Genomic DNA, 18868 nt, shown 5'->3' with positions numbered 1-18868 from the left:
ATCACTAGTTTCGTTTTAAGGCATCATTTTGTCGCGACGCCGACATTTTTCACCGCGCTAAAGCAAACACGACCGGTCAGCTGGTCACGGCCGCCATTGCATATGTCGGCGGCCGATCGTAAAATCCGCCAGATCACGAAATTTCTAGGCATAATCGTGAAACGCCGCCATTTCATGATATGCCTAACGTTGGCCAGGCATATCACGATGTGCCTGAGAAATAATACGGCAGATCGATTAGAGCAACGCATTCGACGAATATTCTAGCTCTATACGGGCACATCGTAAAATAGTTTCTTTTTTGGCCATGGTGGCGCTGTGTATGCAATGGCGGCCTGACCAGCTGACCGGTCGTGTTGTTTAGCGCGTGAAAAATGTCGGCGTCGCGACAAAATGAATCCTTAAACCGAAAACTAGTGATTGAATTCAAAATGAAATGCAAAAGAAGCTTTTGAACATCACTCCGTCTTTTTATGTAATCAAACTGATTCTGTGGCACATTATGAAAAAACCATGGACGTCTGCCCGTATTTTAGAGGTTAGAATTTTTGTTGGTAAAATAAAGTAATTCACTAGTTGTTATTTAATTATATAGAAAAATTTAGGTACGACGAGCGAAGCGAGAGTGGTTAGTATTAATTGTGATCACGACGCACGAGCCGAGCGAGCGAAGCGAGCGTGCCGCGGCAGCGCCGGCGAAGTGCCACGAAACCGATATGGCGGCGTTTCATGATATTCCTAGGAATTTCATGATCTGCCTAAACGGGCCAAATCATGAAATGGCGGCGCTTCAATGATATGCTAGGAATTCATGATCCTGCCTAAACGTCACTAGGCAAATCGCTAAACGGTGAGTTTTGAACGATATGGCGGATGTCCCTTAGCCAATTCATGAATGGCGGCATTTCACGAAATATGCCTAGGAATTTCGTGATCTGGCGGATTTTACGATCGGCCGCCGACAGACATACACAGCGCCACCAAGTGGCCAAAAAGAAACCTATTTTTACGATGTGCCCGGTATAGAGCTAGGAATATCGTCGAAATGCGTTGGCTAATCGATCTGCCGTATTATTTCTCTGGCACATGTGATATGCCTGGCCAACTTTAGGATATTATGAAATGGCGGCGTTTGCCACGATATGCCTAGGATTTCGTGATCTGGCGGATTTTACGATCGGCCGCCGACATATGTATACTAAACATTATAAAGAGGAAAGATTTGATTTTTGGATGTTTGTTACGAAACTTCTGGACCGATTTTAAACAACTCTTTCACTATTAGAATGCTAAATTATTCCAAAGTAATAATATTAAAGTAAAAGTAAAATAATCTTTATTGCCAAAAAAAATTAGGGTTCCGTACTAAAACTTGAATAATGTGCCTCAGTGTAAAAAAGTTGCCATAAAACATGTTTCATCGCATGCACTGTGGAAACTATTGATGATAAAACAAAAAAATGGTCTACAATATTAAAGAATATATCAGTATCTACAAAAAACTTCACGATCATATATGAAACTATTGTAGTTATGTCACTACAACTTTTTTAAATTTTAAAAGTTGACTGAAATGCCGACTAAAATCAGACCATGTTAGCCATACCTTTTTATTAATCTTTAATAGTTTCATATTCAAGATGGTTTCAATATCTGTAGATTACCTACTTTTTGAATTATTCAAATCGGACATTCCATTCAAAAGATACTACGAATTTAAAAATCAATCTAACCAAAAAAATGCATTTACCTTACGTTGACGCCCCCCGGCTTCGCGTGCGCGCGGGTCGGGTGTTGTTTTTGGGAAATGGAGCTGAAAAATATGTGTGAAGTGCCCTCGATTAGAGACCTTTTTAGAGTTCTGTGCCGAAAGGGTAATAAAAACGGGACCCTATTAATGAGACTCCACTGTCCATCTGTTTGTCTGTCACTAGGCTGTATCTCATGAACCGTGATAGATAGACAGTTGAAATTTTCACAGATGATGTATTTGTTGCCGCTATAACAACAAATACTAAAAACAGAATAAAATAAATATTTAAGGGTGCTCTTTACGGCAACAGGTACTTAGTTGCTTGAAATATTCACAGGATATTAATTTGTATTTTAATTCACTTTAAAAATAAACAATTAAATTAAAATAGAATAAATATTTAAGGGGGGCTCCCGTACGGCAAACGTGTTTTTTTTGTCCATTTTTGCTAATGTCTAATGTTGTATAGGTACGGAAGTCCGACTCGCACTTGGCCGTTTTTTTATTTATTTGGCCGTACGAAGCCGGACGGGCCACTAGTATTTTATAAATTAGCACAAGGATACCTTTATCTGGACGTTCCCACAGCGTCAAGAAGGATCCTATATGAACGGAGTCGTTAGAAAAAAATCTAGTTAAATTAATTGTTTTTGGTAACAACGGAAATTTTGTATAATCCCAGAAATTATTAGTAATTTCCGTTACCTAAAATTATAGTAAGGCTTCAGCTTAGGGGAGACCAAAGGGCTTTCGGGTTTATCATGTCCATACTGCTAAGCTTTCATTTCATAAGCCACTACCTACCATTAGTAAATTATTAGTAATCGGAGTCGAAGGTGTGCATGATAAGCTAAAAGTTACAACTTCAATTTAAATATGACGCGTGCTCTTCGCTCTTCTCGTCGACAACCCGCCACGTTCAACCGAGAACTATATAAGAAGACGAGCTAATCCAGTTGACTACTTTGCCTAGGTACTTGTTGACACCACTTTGTTCACAAGTGACCATTGGGCGGATCACCTAGTTGACTACTCAACCGAAAGTTTGAGTCGAGTTGGTGCCGCAGTGTTGGCGAGCGTCAAAAATGTTATGCAATACTGCCTCAGGTTACTTCTGACTCATGCTATTTATTTAAAACATGCCAATTAAATTTCATTCACAAACACCACATTTGAGTTAGCATGACGTTGCAGCTTAGAGTATAAATAAGCAAGCTTGCTTATTTATACTCTAAAGCGTTGCGGTAGGTAAATCAATGAAGTAAAATAATTTCCTTGCTCACCCGCGACCTTACGATAGCTAAGCTTATGCAGAATATGCGTATTCATGCAGTTCCTCCACCTCCACACTGTAAGAACACACACAAATCACACAAACTCATCTATCACCACCACCACACTACACTGACGCGTTTCGAACTCAACCAGAGCTCATCTTCAGAGTGACACAACCGTACACAATGCTACCAGTTGTTAGACTAACGAACCACAACCACCGTTTTAATTTGTCACTGTAACTCCCCAAGTACCCACATATGTTTTATGAAACAAAACAAAACTACCCACAAATTATTAATAAATTTTTAAACCGTCCTTCAAAACTATCTTGATTTTTATTTATTTACTGTCAAGGCATGTTTTATTAACTACCATTGCTGAAATTAGATCCAAGCCGTAGCAAGGGAGATGAAACTAAATTTACCTGCTCATTAATAATAGACCCCATACTGTTGTATCTAATTATCTCCATGCATTCTAAAACATCGAGACGAAACCCCTTGCCACAATAATGTAACACTTCATACGAATCTGAGTCCGATAAAGAATGATTTAGTTCTAACAAATGTTTGGCAAAATTCGACTTATCAGGATGCTCATTCCTATATGCCGAAACATGCTCTTTAAATCCTTAAAAAAAAAACTCTTTAAATTCTAAAATCTTTCTTTTAATTCTTTTAGTTCATTGATATGGACCTCCGCAAAGTAACGCCTGATTCAATAAATTAGTAGGTAAATCAGTCTAAAAATCCTTGTTGTCTTTTGTTCTGAACGTACAAGTACACACAGCAAATCTTCAGTTAGCATGTTCGGCCCCAGTGACACGTCTGTGATTTTTTAGTTCTTACTCCTATGCCAGTGACACGTAGCGTAAGAGCTTAGTTGATCGCATTCGGCTCCGGCAACTTTCCGCTAGCCCTATGCCAGCCTTCAGAAGGTACGAATTATTTTGACACGACATGCGTGTCACGGGCATAGGAGTAAGAACTAAAAAGTCAGACGTGTCATTGGCACCGGAATGTATTACGTCTGTGACACGTATACGTGTCACTGGCAGTTTTTTTATTTGACTGGATGGAAAACGAGCAAGTGGCTCTCCTTATGGTAAGAGTCACCACCGCCCATAGACACCTGCAACATCAGGATATGCATTAGAGGTCCTAGAGATACCTCAAGTGCCAGTAATTTCACCGGCTGTCTTACTCTCCACGCCGAAACACAACAGTGCAAGCACTGCTGCTTCATGGCAGGATTAGCGAGCAAGATGGTGGTAGCAATGCGGGCAGACCTTGCACAGGGTCCTACCACCTGCATAGAAGTGACTGCTGTCGGATATGCGTAGGCATAGCGTAAAAGCTTAGTAGTTCGTTGCCGGGGCAACCTAGCACAGCTTGTGTTTGGTTTGATCATGAACAATTTGTTTACAATGACAAAGGATTCTGATGGCTCTTTCAAATGGTCCACGCGAAAGGAGTGATCAATCACAACATAACAGCATTATCTGGTTTTGAAATGGTAATGAGCAGGTTAATGGCGCACGTGATGACTAAACAAAGAATATGAAACAGGTAAATGCCATATATCAACCATACTTGGGAAACCAACTATGCCATATGCCATATACCAACTTAGTAGTCAATGCCACTTGGAGGAGGGAAGGTATAAAAAATCTTATTGGTATAAAAATCAAAAGTTTTAATGGTATTTTCTGAATCGCACCAAGCTTTCATTTACTTTTTAGTATACAGAATGATTTTGTATAAACTATAATACATTTCATCGTTATTCGCGAGATAAAACACAAATGTTTTAATGTGCCATAAGACAGGTTTCAATTGCAATTTTGTCTGACTCAATGCTTTTTATACTGATGAATGGCACATTAACGCGTTCACAGTTGCTGTGGTTAAACATAGCTACGAAATGAACTCTGATATTGCTCACTAATGCCCAATCCGAGTACTTTAATTTAAAAGTAAAATGTAATGATCTATGGAATACTTTTATACAAATTTGAACATTACTGCATATACTCATTAGAGCTAAAACCTGAGAATAGACACTACTTGAAGTCAGACAAAATGTTTTTCACAATACATACATATAATAATATCACATACTTTTAAATGCATTTAAACAAAAAGTCATCCACTATTTTTATTGGGTGTAGTTTTATTTTTCGGATTTCTAATATGTAAAGGGTTTAGACATAAATAAAATTACTCCACTGGTACAATTGAAAAACCATTATGAGATTTTTAACGGAAGCCTAAATTAAACTCCCGGTACAATAATAATTTATGGGATTTTTCTTTTGTTTGAAGTTAAATAAACCAATTCTATATGTTAACACTAATTTACACACTAATATTTACATTTTATTTATATGTATATATAAATATGTATAATTATATGATAGCGATTCCGATAATCCTATCCCTCATAATCAGCGATTTCATGTATAATTAACTAATAATGGTCACAATAACAACTCTATAGATATTTCCATGTAAATAAACAAGCAGTAGTGTACAGGCCGGCGGCGACGAGCGCCCTGAGTCCTCATCCTCGTATTGCACTTGTGCCTCGCAGGCCACTCGGCCCCTCCCGCGGGGACACCGCGCCGGTCGACACCACACCAGAACGCGAGCCGCCCGGGCCCACGAGTAGAGCGACCGTCGTTAGTAAGCGACGTACAATAAATATTTGTCTAAACAGATGTTACAAAACGATATACATTAAATTAGTCGTATTCTCACTTGCGACGTCGTTTACGCTAGCGTATGTACAGAGGGCTCTTGTCGCTATCATCGCGGCTCCTCCTTCTTGAGCAGGTCGAGGGGCGCGAGCGGCGCGAGGGGCGGCGCGAGCGGCGGCAGCGGCACGTGGTGCGCGTGCGCGTGCGGGTGCGGGTGCGCGTGCGGGTGCGGCGGCAGGGGCGGCAGCGGCGCGTGGTGCGGCAGCGCGCGGTGCAGCAGCGGCCCGGCCTTCAGCTGGTGGTGGTGCGCGTACGCGTTCAGCATCTTGTGCCGGTCCTCCTCGGCGCGCAGCGCGGCCTCCACCATCGGCGCGAAGCGCATGTGCTGCAGCGGGTCGAACGCGCGGTACGGGTCCCACGGCGGCGGCGGCGGGTACGCGGCCAGCGCGGGCGGCGGCGGCCGCGGCGGCTCCTTGCGCTCCTCCTTGATCCGCTCCTCGCGCTCCGGCAGCCCGTTCCGCAGCGGCGAGCGCACGCGCGCGCGCTCCAGCTCTCGGTCGCGGTGGTCGCGGTGGTCGCGCTGCTCACGCTGCTTGCGGCGCTCGCGCTCCTCGCGGTCGCGCCGCTCGCGCTCATCGCGGTCGCGGCGCGCGCGCTCGCGCTCGTCGTGGTCGCGGCGCGCCTCGGCGGCGGCGGCGGCGACGCCGAGCGGCACGGCGCCGGCGGGCGGGCGCGGCCGCCAGGCGTCGTGCAGCGGCGCGCCAAGCGGGCCCGCGTGGTGCACGCCGTGCAGCTGCGAGGACAGAGCCAGCTCGCGGCCGTACGCAGACAGACCGAACGCGGTCGGCGCCCGGGAAACGCGCCGGCGCCGTAGCGTCCGAACGGCGATATCCCTGAAACGCGCAAACCTCGATCAGTGTGCGGGGCGAGCGAGAGCGGTAGGTGCGCGGCACGCGAGGGTTCGTATCGGACGCTACCTAGGTGCGGGTGATGCGGCAGGTAGGGCGCGGGCGGCAGGTCGTAGGGCGAGCGGTAGGCGGCGGGCGGGGGCGCGGGCGCGGGGAAGGCGCGCAGCTTGTCCTTGTCGGCGGCGGCGGCGGCGGCGGCGGCGGCGGCGCCCGGCGCGCCCGTCCCCGCCGCGCCGCCCGCGGACCCGGTCTTTTCTTTCTGCTGATGATTGTATATTTCCCACGCGATGCGCACATGCATTGCGTTCCATTTTCCAGTTTTCTGTAAATTTACATAAATAACGGCATTTAAAATTTAATTCTACGTGTGACGCAAATGAAACATTGATGATGTTTGATAGTTAAACAAAACAAGAATTGCAATTGTGAAATTGTGCATGCTGTAATAGTAGAATGAAGTGCTGTGGAGACCTACCGCGACAGCGGGGCGTGGTGGTGGTTTAGTTGCGGAGTCACTTGCGGCCGACACTACGGGCTGTTAAAATGAGGCGAGGCAGGGTTAATGATCATAAAGCAACATAAACGACATAAGCACTAAGAAAAAGAGGTAGACAAAGAAAGTATCAAGTAACGGAATGCAGGATTTTGAATAACACAAAATTACCCTTTTTGTCTTAATTATTACCAAATCAAAAAAAAAAGATACAAAGCTTAAATACTGAAGGGCATCAAGAATAGATAACTGATTGACTATAATCTAACTAAAGTTATAGCTAATGTATTAGACACATTGTTCATTGATAAAACAGATAGGTAATTAGTAAAATTGTAAGTAAGGAGGTATGTATAGGATTACATTGGTAAACTAGCATCAACTTTGGCAGTCAAAACCTGTGCCAAGTAGAAACAATACTACGTATAATTGAAAGGAGACGTACGAACCTAGTCCTCAATCAATTCTGTAACAGCCGTACACCGACTAAGAATATCGCGCATTAACCGCCTTAACTGATTCGCGCATGAAAATATTATTTCTTAAACAGCTTTAGTTTACACAAAAGATAGTGTGCAAAAAAAGACATAAGCGGCGATAAACATCTCAATTCTTTAGTCAGTAAACGGCTGTATAATTTACAGGGTGAAACTTTTAACGTGAAACAATATTTTAGTGTTTCAAGCTCAGTTCAGTTCATGCTTATATAGTTATTGAATTCTTTGAGTTCGGGATAAAATTTCAACAACGTATGAATATCCTAAATATTATCATACTAATATCAATAAATGTGGTAATGCCTTAATTATCCAAGTTTAATTGAGCTTGCCCTGAACATTAATCGTGTAACGTTCAAAATTTCACCTGTATTCTCAGATCAAATAAAAAAGTAAAGATGGAGAGCGGTAAACAGCCCAGTGAGGCTTGTTTTATAAACATGTGTTCGTAGGCCGGTGTTGCCCCGCAACTACAAAAATACCGTTATCGTTAATAACGTTTTTATTTATTGCTTTAAATTCATAAACCAGCCTAAAACAACTACATTAAAATACGTTAGTAAACGTTTACAGGAAACAAATAACTTTACGTTGCGTGTCACGTTATCAAGTTTTAAGCCATAGAAAGAATAGAATTTAAAAATAAACAATAAAAGATTGTATTACCTAAGCTACTTTTACCCAATAATAGGGTAACTACAATTATTATAATGGCAACACTAGTATTGACGTTTTGTGTTCAAAGCAAAACTCAAACAAAATTATTTCGATTTTTTAATGAAAATATTGGTTTTCGAGTTTACTAGCGTGTGAAAAGTGATTCCATCCTGCTTTTTATTTTTGGACGGATAGTTTTTACATCTTTTCACGACACAATTTGGCATTATTAGTTATATTCGTCGAAGTTTAAGATACGTCATGCTCCACGGGAATGCGTTGCTAAGTAATAAGGTTTTGGTGTAGTTTGGTTGCAAGTGTGTGCGTGCCACTGTGTAAGCACACGGATTGGTGTAGTTTGATCGGCCTCACTCGGCTGTTCACCGCTCTCCATCTTTACTTTTCTATTTAATCTGAGCCTGTATTTAACAACTAGGGATGCATGGGTACGACTTTTGGCTGGTACGATATCATTATCGATACTACCTTAAAAATATTGGCACCAATACCGTTATAAAGATGCTTTATAATTCAAAAACGGTTACACAAATTTGATATACAGTACGTAACAGAACGAAAGGCAAAGCTGATACCTGGTTGATGGTAAAGTGGAGTATGTTGTAATAACATACTTTTTATTAACTTTTTGTTGCTTTTTTTAATTTGCTGAATCGCAACATGACTTTAGGTCCTCTTATTTGCAGTTGGTTAAAGATTCTTGGACCATCCTGTAGAAACAGTAAGATGCAGTGAGGATGCAGTTTATTAACCTAAACAAACTAATCAAAACCAGTTGGATTACTGCAATTTCAACTACGACCGCACTACCATACTACCGCCTACAGTAAGTATTATCTATTATTACATTATTATTTATTACATGGATTTCACATAATATTGTAGCTCACTTTGACATTTTAGATTTGTCACCTTGTTATTGTTATTTTGAAAGAGGTCAGGTTAAATAACATAATTGTACTTTTTTCATAAAATTTAAACTTCAAGTCGAGGTTTGACGTTCGTGTGTCAGATAAAATCTAAATATAAATTTTACAAATAGTGATAATGCCTTTAAACTTTTCTGCGGAGGAACTTGTGGATATGATCCTTGTTTACGGAGAGTGTAGGAGTAACGGGAATGCCGCTCTTTGACTGTAGGCGGAGAGGTTCCCCGCACGAAGGCACTCAACAACGCCCGTGTGATCGTCAATGCGATTATCCGTCTACGAAATAACAACCCGCCTCCAATTAACCGAGGTGGGCCTCAACGACTTCACGTCAGAGAGGAAGAGCAGGTATTGGACCATTTTCACAATCAACGGGGTTCTAGTACGAGACGTGCAGGACGTATTTTAGGCATGAGTCACACCGCCGTCCATCGAATACTAAAATGCACCCTTTCTCTATTAAAAAGGATCATGCGTTACAACCAGACGATTATAACAAACGGGTTGTGTATGCCAATTGGGCTTTGCAAAAAATAAGAAAAGATCGCAACTTTTTGAAAAAAGTTATTTGGAGTGACGAGAGCATGTTCACAAGAAACACAATGTGGAACCGGCGATGTGTCCACTATTGGGCTCCTAAAATTAGAAACCCTCACGTTGGTCGCGAATTGTCACATCAGACTAGGTGGTCAATAAACGTACGGGCGGGCATTAGAGGCGACGACATAATTGGTCCAGTATTTATAAGTGGAACACTAAACGGTGAGCGGTATCACGAAATACTTAACGGCACTGCAGTGACCACAGTCACATCTAGATCCAAGTACGAAACCGGTTAAATGAAATGTTTAGACAGCAGTGGATTGGCAGATTCGCAGCTACCCTCTGGCCACCTCGTTCACCCGATCTCACTCCGCTTGATTTTTTCTTTTGGGGTTGGGTGAAACAACTAGTGTTTAAAAAGGAATCAAGAACTCGCGAAGAATTGGAAGCACGCATAATTCAAGCTTTTGATTAAATCAGATACCGTAGGTATCCGACAAAATCCGAATTTGATGCGAAATGTACATGAAAACAATCATCGTCGCTTGCACAGATGTTTACGTACAGGCGGCCGACACATCGAACTGCGTCGCAATTAATACGCGAATGTGCACTCAACTTTAGCTGCATAACATTATCAGCTGACATTTATGTCATTTTATTAGTTGTCATTGATAAGATTGTAAATAAATAATACAGAGGTTATAAAATAATGGATTTTTTTTTCACTACCATAAAAAGATGCTTAATTTCTATAAGCCAGGCACCATAATCATATTTATGGTCTAAACATTAATGTGTCTCTTTCTTTGCCTTTCGTTCTGATACATACTGTATGTTGTACAATACACAGTTATTTTAAATTATTAAAAAAAAATATACCAGGTATTTGAAGTTGACGATTTAATACAATGGTTAAAAACACTTCGTCCAACAACTACGATTTAAAACAGGCGAGGCAGCACAATTGATAAAATAGAAATAAACGAAACAGCACACGCGTTTTCTTTCTTTTTTTGATGCACTAAATTTGAAAAATATTAATCAATGCCATATCAGTAATTCGATATTCCCGATTCATAAGTATCGTTGTCGGATGCATCCCTAGCAGGGCTTGTAAGTGGCACAAAAATACCGGCATTATTTATGCCGCTTTAGTACCTTTGGCCAGTGTTTGAGAGTAGACCGAAAATACCAGGTACTAAAGCGGCATAAATAATATTGGTATTTTTGGCACTAGTTTAGAAGCCAGATCGCTAATGCCCAAAATCCACTGTGAGCGGAGCGGGCTCTGTACGGACTCAATTTAATATACAAAAATCAACTTCATAATTATGGTTAGCCAGTGTCTGATCCGCAACTGCAATGACACAGTATCCTTCGTGTTGTCTATTTCTAATAATATCGTTGTCTTGTGTTCTTTCTTTCCATAAATGTTCAGTGGAAGTAGTTCCATGCAACCGATCGTTGTACGTTAAACTGAATACGTACGGAGTCCGCTCTGCTCGCACGCGCAGTGGTAGGTAGGCATAATATAATAACGAATGTAATTCGTATGTTACAGTGCATAGTGCAAGTGTGTTTCAGTCGTTACCTTGGGCGCGTAAGCGGTGAGCGGCGCGGGCGGCACGTATGGCGCGGCCGGATGCAGTAGCGACGTAGAATACGGATAGCCGAGTCCCAGCCCCGAACGGTACAGCGAGCTCATCTTGCCCACGTCTTTGAACTGGAATATGCAATCATATTTGCTTCATAATTGTTGCGAATGTGGCACATGGCTAATCTGGATCGTGTCGATTGATTTGGTATGCTGCGGTATCGACCTCACGCGCGATCGATTCAGATAAGCCACTTCACCCGGAAACCCTCCACCGACAAAGGTACTTTACTCGTATACCAAAAATCGCATTTAGAACACACTTCTACATTTAGAAGTTAAGGTTTTAATAATAAATAATAATATCTTGTGGGAATATTGAGATAAAAAACAGTCTATTCGTCATTTTATCCCAATGCACAAAGTTTCGCACTGTATAATTATAAGTAGTGTCACTGACCAGTGGCGAGTGCGGATGCAGCAGCTGGTGCGGATGGGGCGCGTGCGCGGGGTGCGCGGGGTGCGGCGCGTGCGGCGCGTGCGCGTGCGGGTGCGCGGGCGCGGCGTGCGGGTGCTGGTGCACGTGCGTGTGCTGGTGCTGGTGGTGGTGCATCTCGGTGCGGCCGGCCGCCGTGCCCGGCGCCGCGCCCGCGCCCGCGCCCGCCGCGCCCGCCGCCGCCAGGAACCGGCTGTCCAGCTCGCGCCGGAGGAGGTCCGCGCTCGGGCCTGCAATTAATATACAGTTGTTTAGAGCCTGCGCACACAGAGAGCGGTCTAGAGGAGTCCGTAGAAAGTTCTTCATTGCCTTCGCTAATTGGGTACCTTAAGTTTTATGGGATGCTCTATATATTTTTTATCGATAGTAGACTTATAATGTAGCTCACTTCTGTAGACCGATATTTCTTTCACTTTCAGTTTTTTTTTTGTAAAAATAAATTGAAACTTTATTTCGGCAAACCACACGTTTGGTGAAAATAGGTTTCGGCCCTTGGTCTGCTTGATAAAAAAAGAGGTCGTATTGACAACTGTCAGTTGTCAAATGTCACCATACAACGACAAATACGTACACGCGTACATACGTGTACGTAAAATTATAGGGTACTCACTAGTTTGGAAGAGCGACTCCGCGGAGAACGGGTTAGGGTTAGGCGGCGGCAGCGGAGCCCCGAACAGCGGAGGCGCGGGCGCGAAGCCCCGCTCGGAGCCTGTGGGCCTGCTGGAAACAACACGCGCCATCACTACACCGAATAAGGGAGGGTAACAGCCAAGTATGCGAGATGTGAGTCAAATACTTATAACAAGCTAATAAAAATAAAGGGTTACTATCAAATTTACTTTATCGCTAAAGGACAATATAGCTCAAACGTCTGGATTGTCTTTGTTACTTTATAGACATGATACTAAGGGGCTGTTTCACCATCCTTTGATTAGTGTTAACTGGCGGTTAGGTGTGATGCCGTCTCTATTTGTTTTGTCCGAATAGACGGAGACGGCATCACATTTAACCGTCGGTTAACACTAATCAATGGATGGTGAAACAGCCCCTAAATGTTTCTTTAGCAAAACGTCTGAATCTTAGAATGTTACAATTTAAAATACTCTAGTAGTGTAATGCCTTTATCTGAAAAAATCTTTATTACTTAATAGACATAAACGCTACATGAGCCGGTAGCAAAACATTTGCAAAGTGCCTAAATTACTAAAAAAAAACACAGAAACGCCACATGGCCAGTTAGCAAAACGTCTGGATCTTCAAATTGAAAGTGTTGTACGAAATTTAATAATTAAAACCATACGGAGTTATGGAGTTATAATAATATAATACATGGACTCTTTTCATTTATAGACGTTTTGCTACTTAATAAATTGGCACTCTGCTGACTGATTATTCTACTGTCATGTCGTCGAGTACGGACGGACGGACGGTATTTGCTCATTTTTTATACTTTTTTATAAATTTAAACTTCACAATGTCTGTTATCGAATGGAGAAACAGTTTTTAAGCTGCCTTTACAAATAACAAAGTTATAAAGGTTTGAAATTCAAGATTAGACAGAGAAAGACTTGCATGTGACGTCACATGTAAGTAGCGCCATACTTGCTGTATAGAGAAAAGCGTTTAAGAAAGAGACAAATATATAGATTTTTCAAAAAATCACTATAAATCCAATTTTCAACCGACTTAAGTTTTCTCTTCGCTAAACACTGTACTTATGTATAATCTATATTTTCATAATAATATATTAGACATGGCAAATTCAGGAGTTGTCAAATATCGTATTGACTTTTTGCTGTGTATTTTACTTTTATGTCATCTAGCTGAAATGGTCCTTTGGCTATATAAAGTAATTTTGATAGTAACCCAAAATAAACCTACTCAGTCTTAAACAACCCCTTTGTGACCTGTCTGTTTCCTCCTTCCTTCCTTTCCTATTTGTATGACAGAAGGTTCCCAAGTTAAAGTTCTTCTACATAATACGTATATGTACTCGCATTGTTAAATATATTTACAAAAACGAAATTGGTCGCGTTACGGAAAAGATTAAAAAACACTGCACTACTTAGCAGATGATAGATTTCAGTGTTAGTAAACAGAGTCATCATATCTGTGTACTCACGTTACCCCCCAGTGCGCGGGTGGTTTAGCACTAGAGCTGATGCTGGGCACTGTGGGCACGGGCGCCAGCGAATGCGGGAGGTGCGCGCCGGGCGCCGCCGGCGTCGGCGTGGGCGCCGCAAGCGGAGCCGTCAGCGGCGCTCCCAACGGGGGCGCCAGCGCCGACAGCGGAGCTAGAGGCGCCTAGAACAACAGAAATAAATGGTCATTCAACGCATATGCTTATTGTAGTCCGCACTGTTTCAATATATCCGAAAAACAAATTGTATACCATGTGACATCGAAATAGAGATGAACGATTCAATAAATTGTTTAAAAAAATCTCCAACGAAATAAAATTAACTATAGTATAGTTACACTATACTCTTTTCATATTACTTCTTCGCTACAAACCATGTAGCATATTAAATTTGTGTGACACATTATGTCAACATGCAGAACCGGACATCTTGCATATCAAACATAATAGAGGGCGTTTTCTGCATGTTAACATATACCTATGTGTCTCACAGACGACATAACTATGGTGCATGGTTTAATAGCGGAGTAGCAAGGTGAAAATGGGACATAGTTCATTTATATGGACCTCCGTAAAGAAAAGCCTGAGTCAATCCATTCTTAGTTTAAGCAAGCAGATATTGTGCTTACAGTACAGTTAGTGGCTACCAAGACCACCAAGTGGTTACAAGACTATTTTTTAAATAACATGTTTTCAAACTAGTCTTGTAAGTGTAAGTAACCAAGGAATAGTAACGCTATCGTATTAGGTATAACATGTACTAGATATTATAATGTAAAAGAGACGCGATGATTCCAAGAAATCACTAAAAATCGCTTCAGCAGACTATTATTACAACACCTATTCAATTTAACGTTTTAAACTCGTGATTTTCACTCATTGTCAAAATACTACAAACGGGACTTATCACGCTAAAACACACGAGTAATATTTACCTTATCGTTTCGACCACATTACAGTGGCCGTGGTCACGAGTAGACTAAAGTGTGGGGTGTCGAGTCTACCTAGCAGCGCGAGTCCTTTGAACTACCCGCACTTGATCACAAAAAATACCGGCACTCGATCTCGAACTATACGCACTTGGTCATTTTTAGGGTTCCGGAGCCAAAATGGCAAAAACGGAACCCTTATAGTTCCGCCATGTCTGTCTGTCTGTCCGTCCGTCCGCGGCTTTGCTCAGACTATCAATGCTAGACAACTGTAATTTTGCACGGATATATATGTAAAAAAATGGTACAATAAAAACTAAAAATAATAATATTTAGGGACGTTTTTTTACCCATAGACGTAAAGTGGGGGTGATTATTTTTCTCATCGAACCCTATAGTGTGGGGTATCGTTGGACAGTTCTTTTAAAACCATTAGGGGTTTGCTAAGAAGAATTTCCGATTCATAGTTTTATTTGCGAAATATTCAACTTTAAAGTGCAGATTTTCATTAAAATCGAGCTTCCCCCCCTATAAAATCTAAACCGGTGGGTGGAAAAATTTGAAAAAATTCAGGATGGTAGTGAGTATATCAAACTTTCAAGGAAAACTAAAACGGCTAAGTTTGCTTGAGAATTATTAGTAGTTTTACTCTTAAATAGCAGCCTAAGGTATAAAATATACCTAGATACTTGGAAGATTCCGTATAAAATATTATACGGAATCTTCCATTTATGAAATCCTTAGAAAAATATTACTTAATTTTTTCGTAATGGCTACGGAACTCTATTTTGGGCGTGTCCGACACGCTCTTGCCCGGTTTTGTTATTTGTCACCCCATCACACCGACATACAACACTAACAACGTCCGGTCGTCCCTTTACTTTACTATACTATGCCTTTCTCTCTCTCTCTGTTTTTTTGTGATCAAGTGCGAGTGCTAGGCAGACTTGATTGACACCCCACACTTCAGTCTACTCGTGACCACGGCCACTGTAATGTGCTCGAAACGTCTAGGTAAATATTACTCGTGTGTTTTAGCATGATAAGTCCCGTTTGTAGTATTTTGACCTTTTCAATTGTTATAGACCAATGTGTATAACCTGTATCCAGACAGAAAATTAGCAAGTTGAGTAATAACTTTCCAAGCCACTTGGAACTATATTACTAAGTACCTTGGTCACGTTAACACAGGGTACGTAGCCAGCGACGATGTAAGCTAGTGAAAGGGTAACTGACCGCGAGCGGGGCGGTTAGCGGAGCGGGCAGCGGAGCGGCGAGCGGGGGCGCCAGAGCGGGCGCCGCGGACGGCGCGCTGCTCACTGAAGGCGTGCTGCGTGAGAGGCTGCTGATGTTACTGCTGGAACCAAACCAGGATAGGGTTAGAAAGGGTATGAGATAACTGGCTAATGTTCCGGTCACTACAATATTTGTTTAAAGACTCTGTAACGTTATGTTACAGAAGTAGGTATTACTAATCGTCGACGATTCTTTTTAATAAATTTAGTTATTTAATTCCAAAATGTTCTAGTAGCGTAAATATTATTTAAATTATGTATATTTAACTGGATCCACTTCGAACAAATAATTGTGTATTAAATAAACAAGTTTATGAGCCTCTGGAATCAAGAGTTGCAGCCGCACCTTAGATCCTTGCAATTGACCAATCCATATGATATTTTTTCGGAAATAACATCGACAACACGTGACATCAGCAGCTTGTTTTATCAGCGGAGCTGAGCGTTGTTGAATGTAGTATATGAGTATACCTGAAGCTTTCCCGTTCTCTGCTAGGACTGTGTCCTCTCGGTGAGTAGGAATGCGGCGCGTGCGGCGGTATCGAGCCAGCGGCGCCCGTCGAGCCCGGTGTGTGTGGCCGCACGCCCTTAGGCGTTTTTGGTGCCACAAGTGGCGACGCTGAAAGACTCGTCCGCTGAAATAAAAAAATATATATATTCTACTTTCTGAGCATGTAAAATTTATTTGACTTAGTGAGATTTCATTTAAATACTGACCGTATCGGCGATGTTTCTCGGCGACGCAGCAGCGGGTGGCAGGTAGGGGCTGTGTTGTAGGGTCGTCGCGTACGGCGCGTAGAGCGGCGGGAACGTCGCCCCGGAATAGACAGCCGGCGGCGGGAACCCATTGGACGTCAGAGTAGAGCTGACTATGGACACCTCGCTTCTGGCCGGCGTCTCGTTGAGCGCAGGTTGCCGCGAGTCTATGACTGGTGGCGCCAGGGAATTTATACTGCTATTTGACGTGACCACAGCCGGCGCGGTCGACGTAGGAGGCGAGTCCAGGTGATTATGCTGCGGCTGATGCAGCGTCACTGAGGGAATTATAGGCGTGGAGAGGGAAGGTAGACTGAGACCGGGATGCTTTAGATTTGGGGTAAAACTGGATAATGTACTTGTAGTGGTAGGAAGAGACAATGGAGGCCCAATGTGATTCGGAGTAGACGTCGTAAGAGAATTTGAATTACTCATAGGAAGATGATTCACATGGTTAGCGATGGAATGACTATTTACTGGATGACTTAAATGAGTGGCAGTCGGTTGATTCGCCAGAGATGTATGGACATGATTCGACGAGATGTGATTCGGCACACTGAAGGGGGCGAGATGTGGAGGCCGACTCGTGTACACCGATTGAACGGAATGTTTCTGTAAACTCGATTGACTCTGATACGGTATCGAATGGCTGTGAATACTTGAACTTAAACTCGAGTTCATATGACTAGACCCGATAGACGGGGTGGGGTAGGGGCGAGAGGCCGGCGCAGCCGGAGAGAGCGGCCGCCCGGCCAGGGTTTGACTACTCGGAAGACAGCTCGGGGTTGAGGAGGGCGTCGAGTGCGGCGCGGCCAGCGGCGGTGCACCGTTGACACGGCTGGGGAACGAGGTAGGAACAGAAGGGTGGGGAGGCGTGGCGGCCGGCGCGTTCCGGACGTCGTGGCCTGGCATCACAGGGTGCGGTTGTGAGTGTGGCACGCGGTTGGGTAGACTAGGGTGTGGCGGCTGCGGCGCGGCAGCCGGGGCCAGGTGAGGCGGGCGCGGCGCGTGGTGCGCGTGCAGGTCCAGCGGCGCGGCGGGCGGCTCTGCGGGTTCGGTCCGCGTCTCGTGGTTGGTATGCCGGAAGTCGGGCAGAGCGGCCGTCGCGTGCGCCTGGTACGCGGTGTGCGAGGGGAAAAGCGGCGAGGGTGCCGGAGGTGCAGGCGGCGCGGGCGTGGGGCTGTCGGCGGCGGCGCGCGCGCCGGGCTGCAGCTTGTTGTTGCTGGCGGGCCGCTCGGGCGTGTCGGGCCCGGCGGCACCGACCGGCCGCGCGGGGATCTGCGTGGCGGCGTGTCCGTCGATGGCGGGAATGTGTGCGCCGTTGGAGCGGTGCGGCGTGTCGGCGCGGAAGGGCGGCGGCGGCAGCGCGGGTGGGGCAGCGCGGCGGGCGCGGGCGAGGGCGCGGGCTGCGGCAGCGGCGCGGGCGCGGGGCTTGCACTGCCGCCGACGGGCGCCCGCGACAGCGCGAGCGCGCCGCCGCTCCCGCCGCGCGCGACCAGCTCGTTCTTGGCGCCACCCGCCGCCCCACCTGCACACGCACCCGCGCCCGCTACCCGGAATAGCGAGCCAGCGTCCGATACCTGAAAATTAACAAAGTAATAAATAACAATCTATTGACGCCCATAACTATGACACCGGAACCGGTTGGTAAAAATACATACATACGTATTTTACTAAAGTATATAAATGGAGTTTGTGGGTCTTTCTGTTTGGTATGTCGTCAAGTTGGACGGATGGCCGATGGGGCCAGAAGGTTCTCGAATGGCGTCCGCGGACCGGGAGACGAGCTGTCGGTAGGCCTCCAACAAGATGGAGCGACGACTTGGTTAAGATCGCGGGATCGCGGTGGATGCGGAAAGCACAAGACCGGTCTGAGTGGAG

General features: G+C 44.1%; 1 protein-coding gene across 1 annotated transcript in view; it reads right to left on the bottom strand.

Moving 5' to 3' along the window:
• Window positions 1-4711: 4711 nt before the first annotated feature.
• The window catches only part of tay (tay bridge kinase), an 80591-nt gene continuing 66434 nt past the window's right edge, over window positions 4712-18868 (bottom strand). The window contains 12 exon segments of the mRNA XM_074100813.1: window positions 4712-6567; window positions 6570-6622; window positions 6707-6959; window positions 7113-7172; window positions 11369-11500; window positions 11832-12097; window positions 12478-12587; window positions 13990-14171; window positions 16173-16293; window positions 16703-16866; window positions 16949-18363; window positions 18366-18567. Coding sequence (XP_073956914.1) covers window positions 5839-6567; window positions 6570-6622; window positions 6707-6959; window positions 7113-7172; window positions 11369-11500; window positions 11832-12097; window positions 12478-12587; window positions 13990-14171; window positions 16173-16293; window positions 16703-16866; window positions 16949-18363; window positions 18366-18567 — 3687 coding nt within the window. The 3' untranslated portion in view covers window positions 4712-5838.

This window comes from Choristoneura fumiferana, chromosome 17 (genome assembly GCF_025370935.1).
Source record: "Choristoneura fumiferana chromosome 17, NRCan_CFum_1, whole genome shotgun sequence".
Lineage (NCBI taxonomy): Eukaryota > Metazoa > Arthropoda > Insecta > Lepidoptera > Tortricidae > Choristoneura > Choristoneura fumiferana.
Note: the sequence above shows the minus strand (reverse complement) of the source record. Positions and strands in the feature narration are given on the sequence as shown.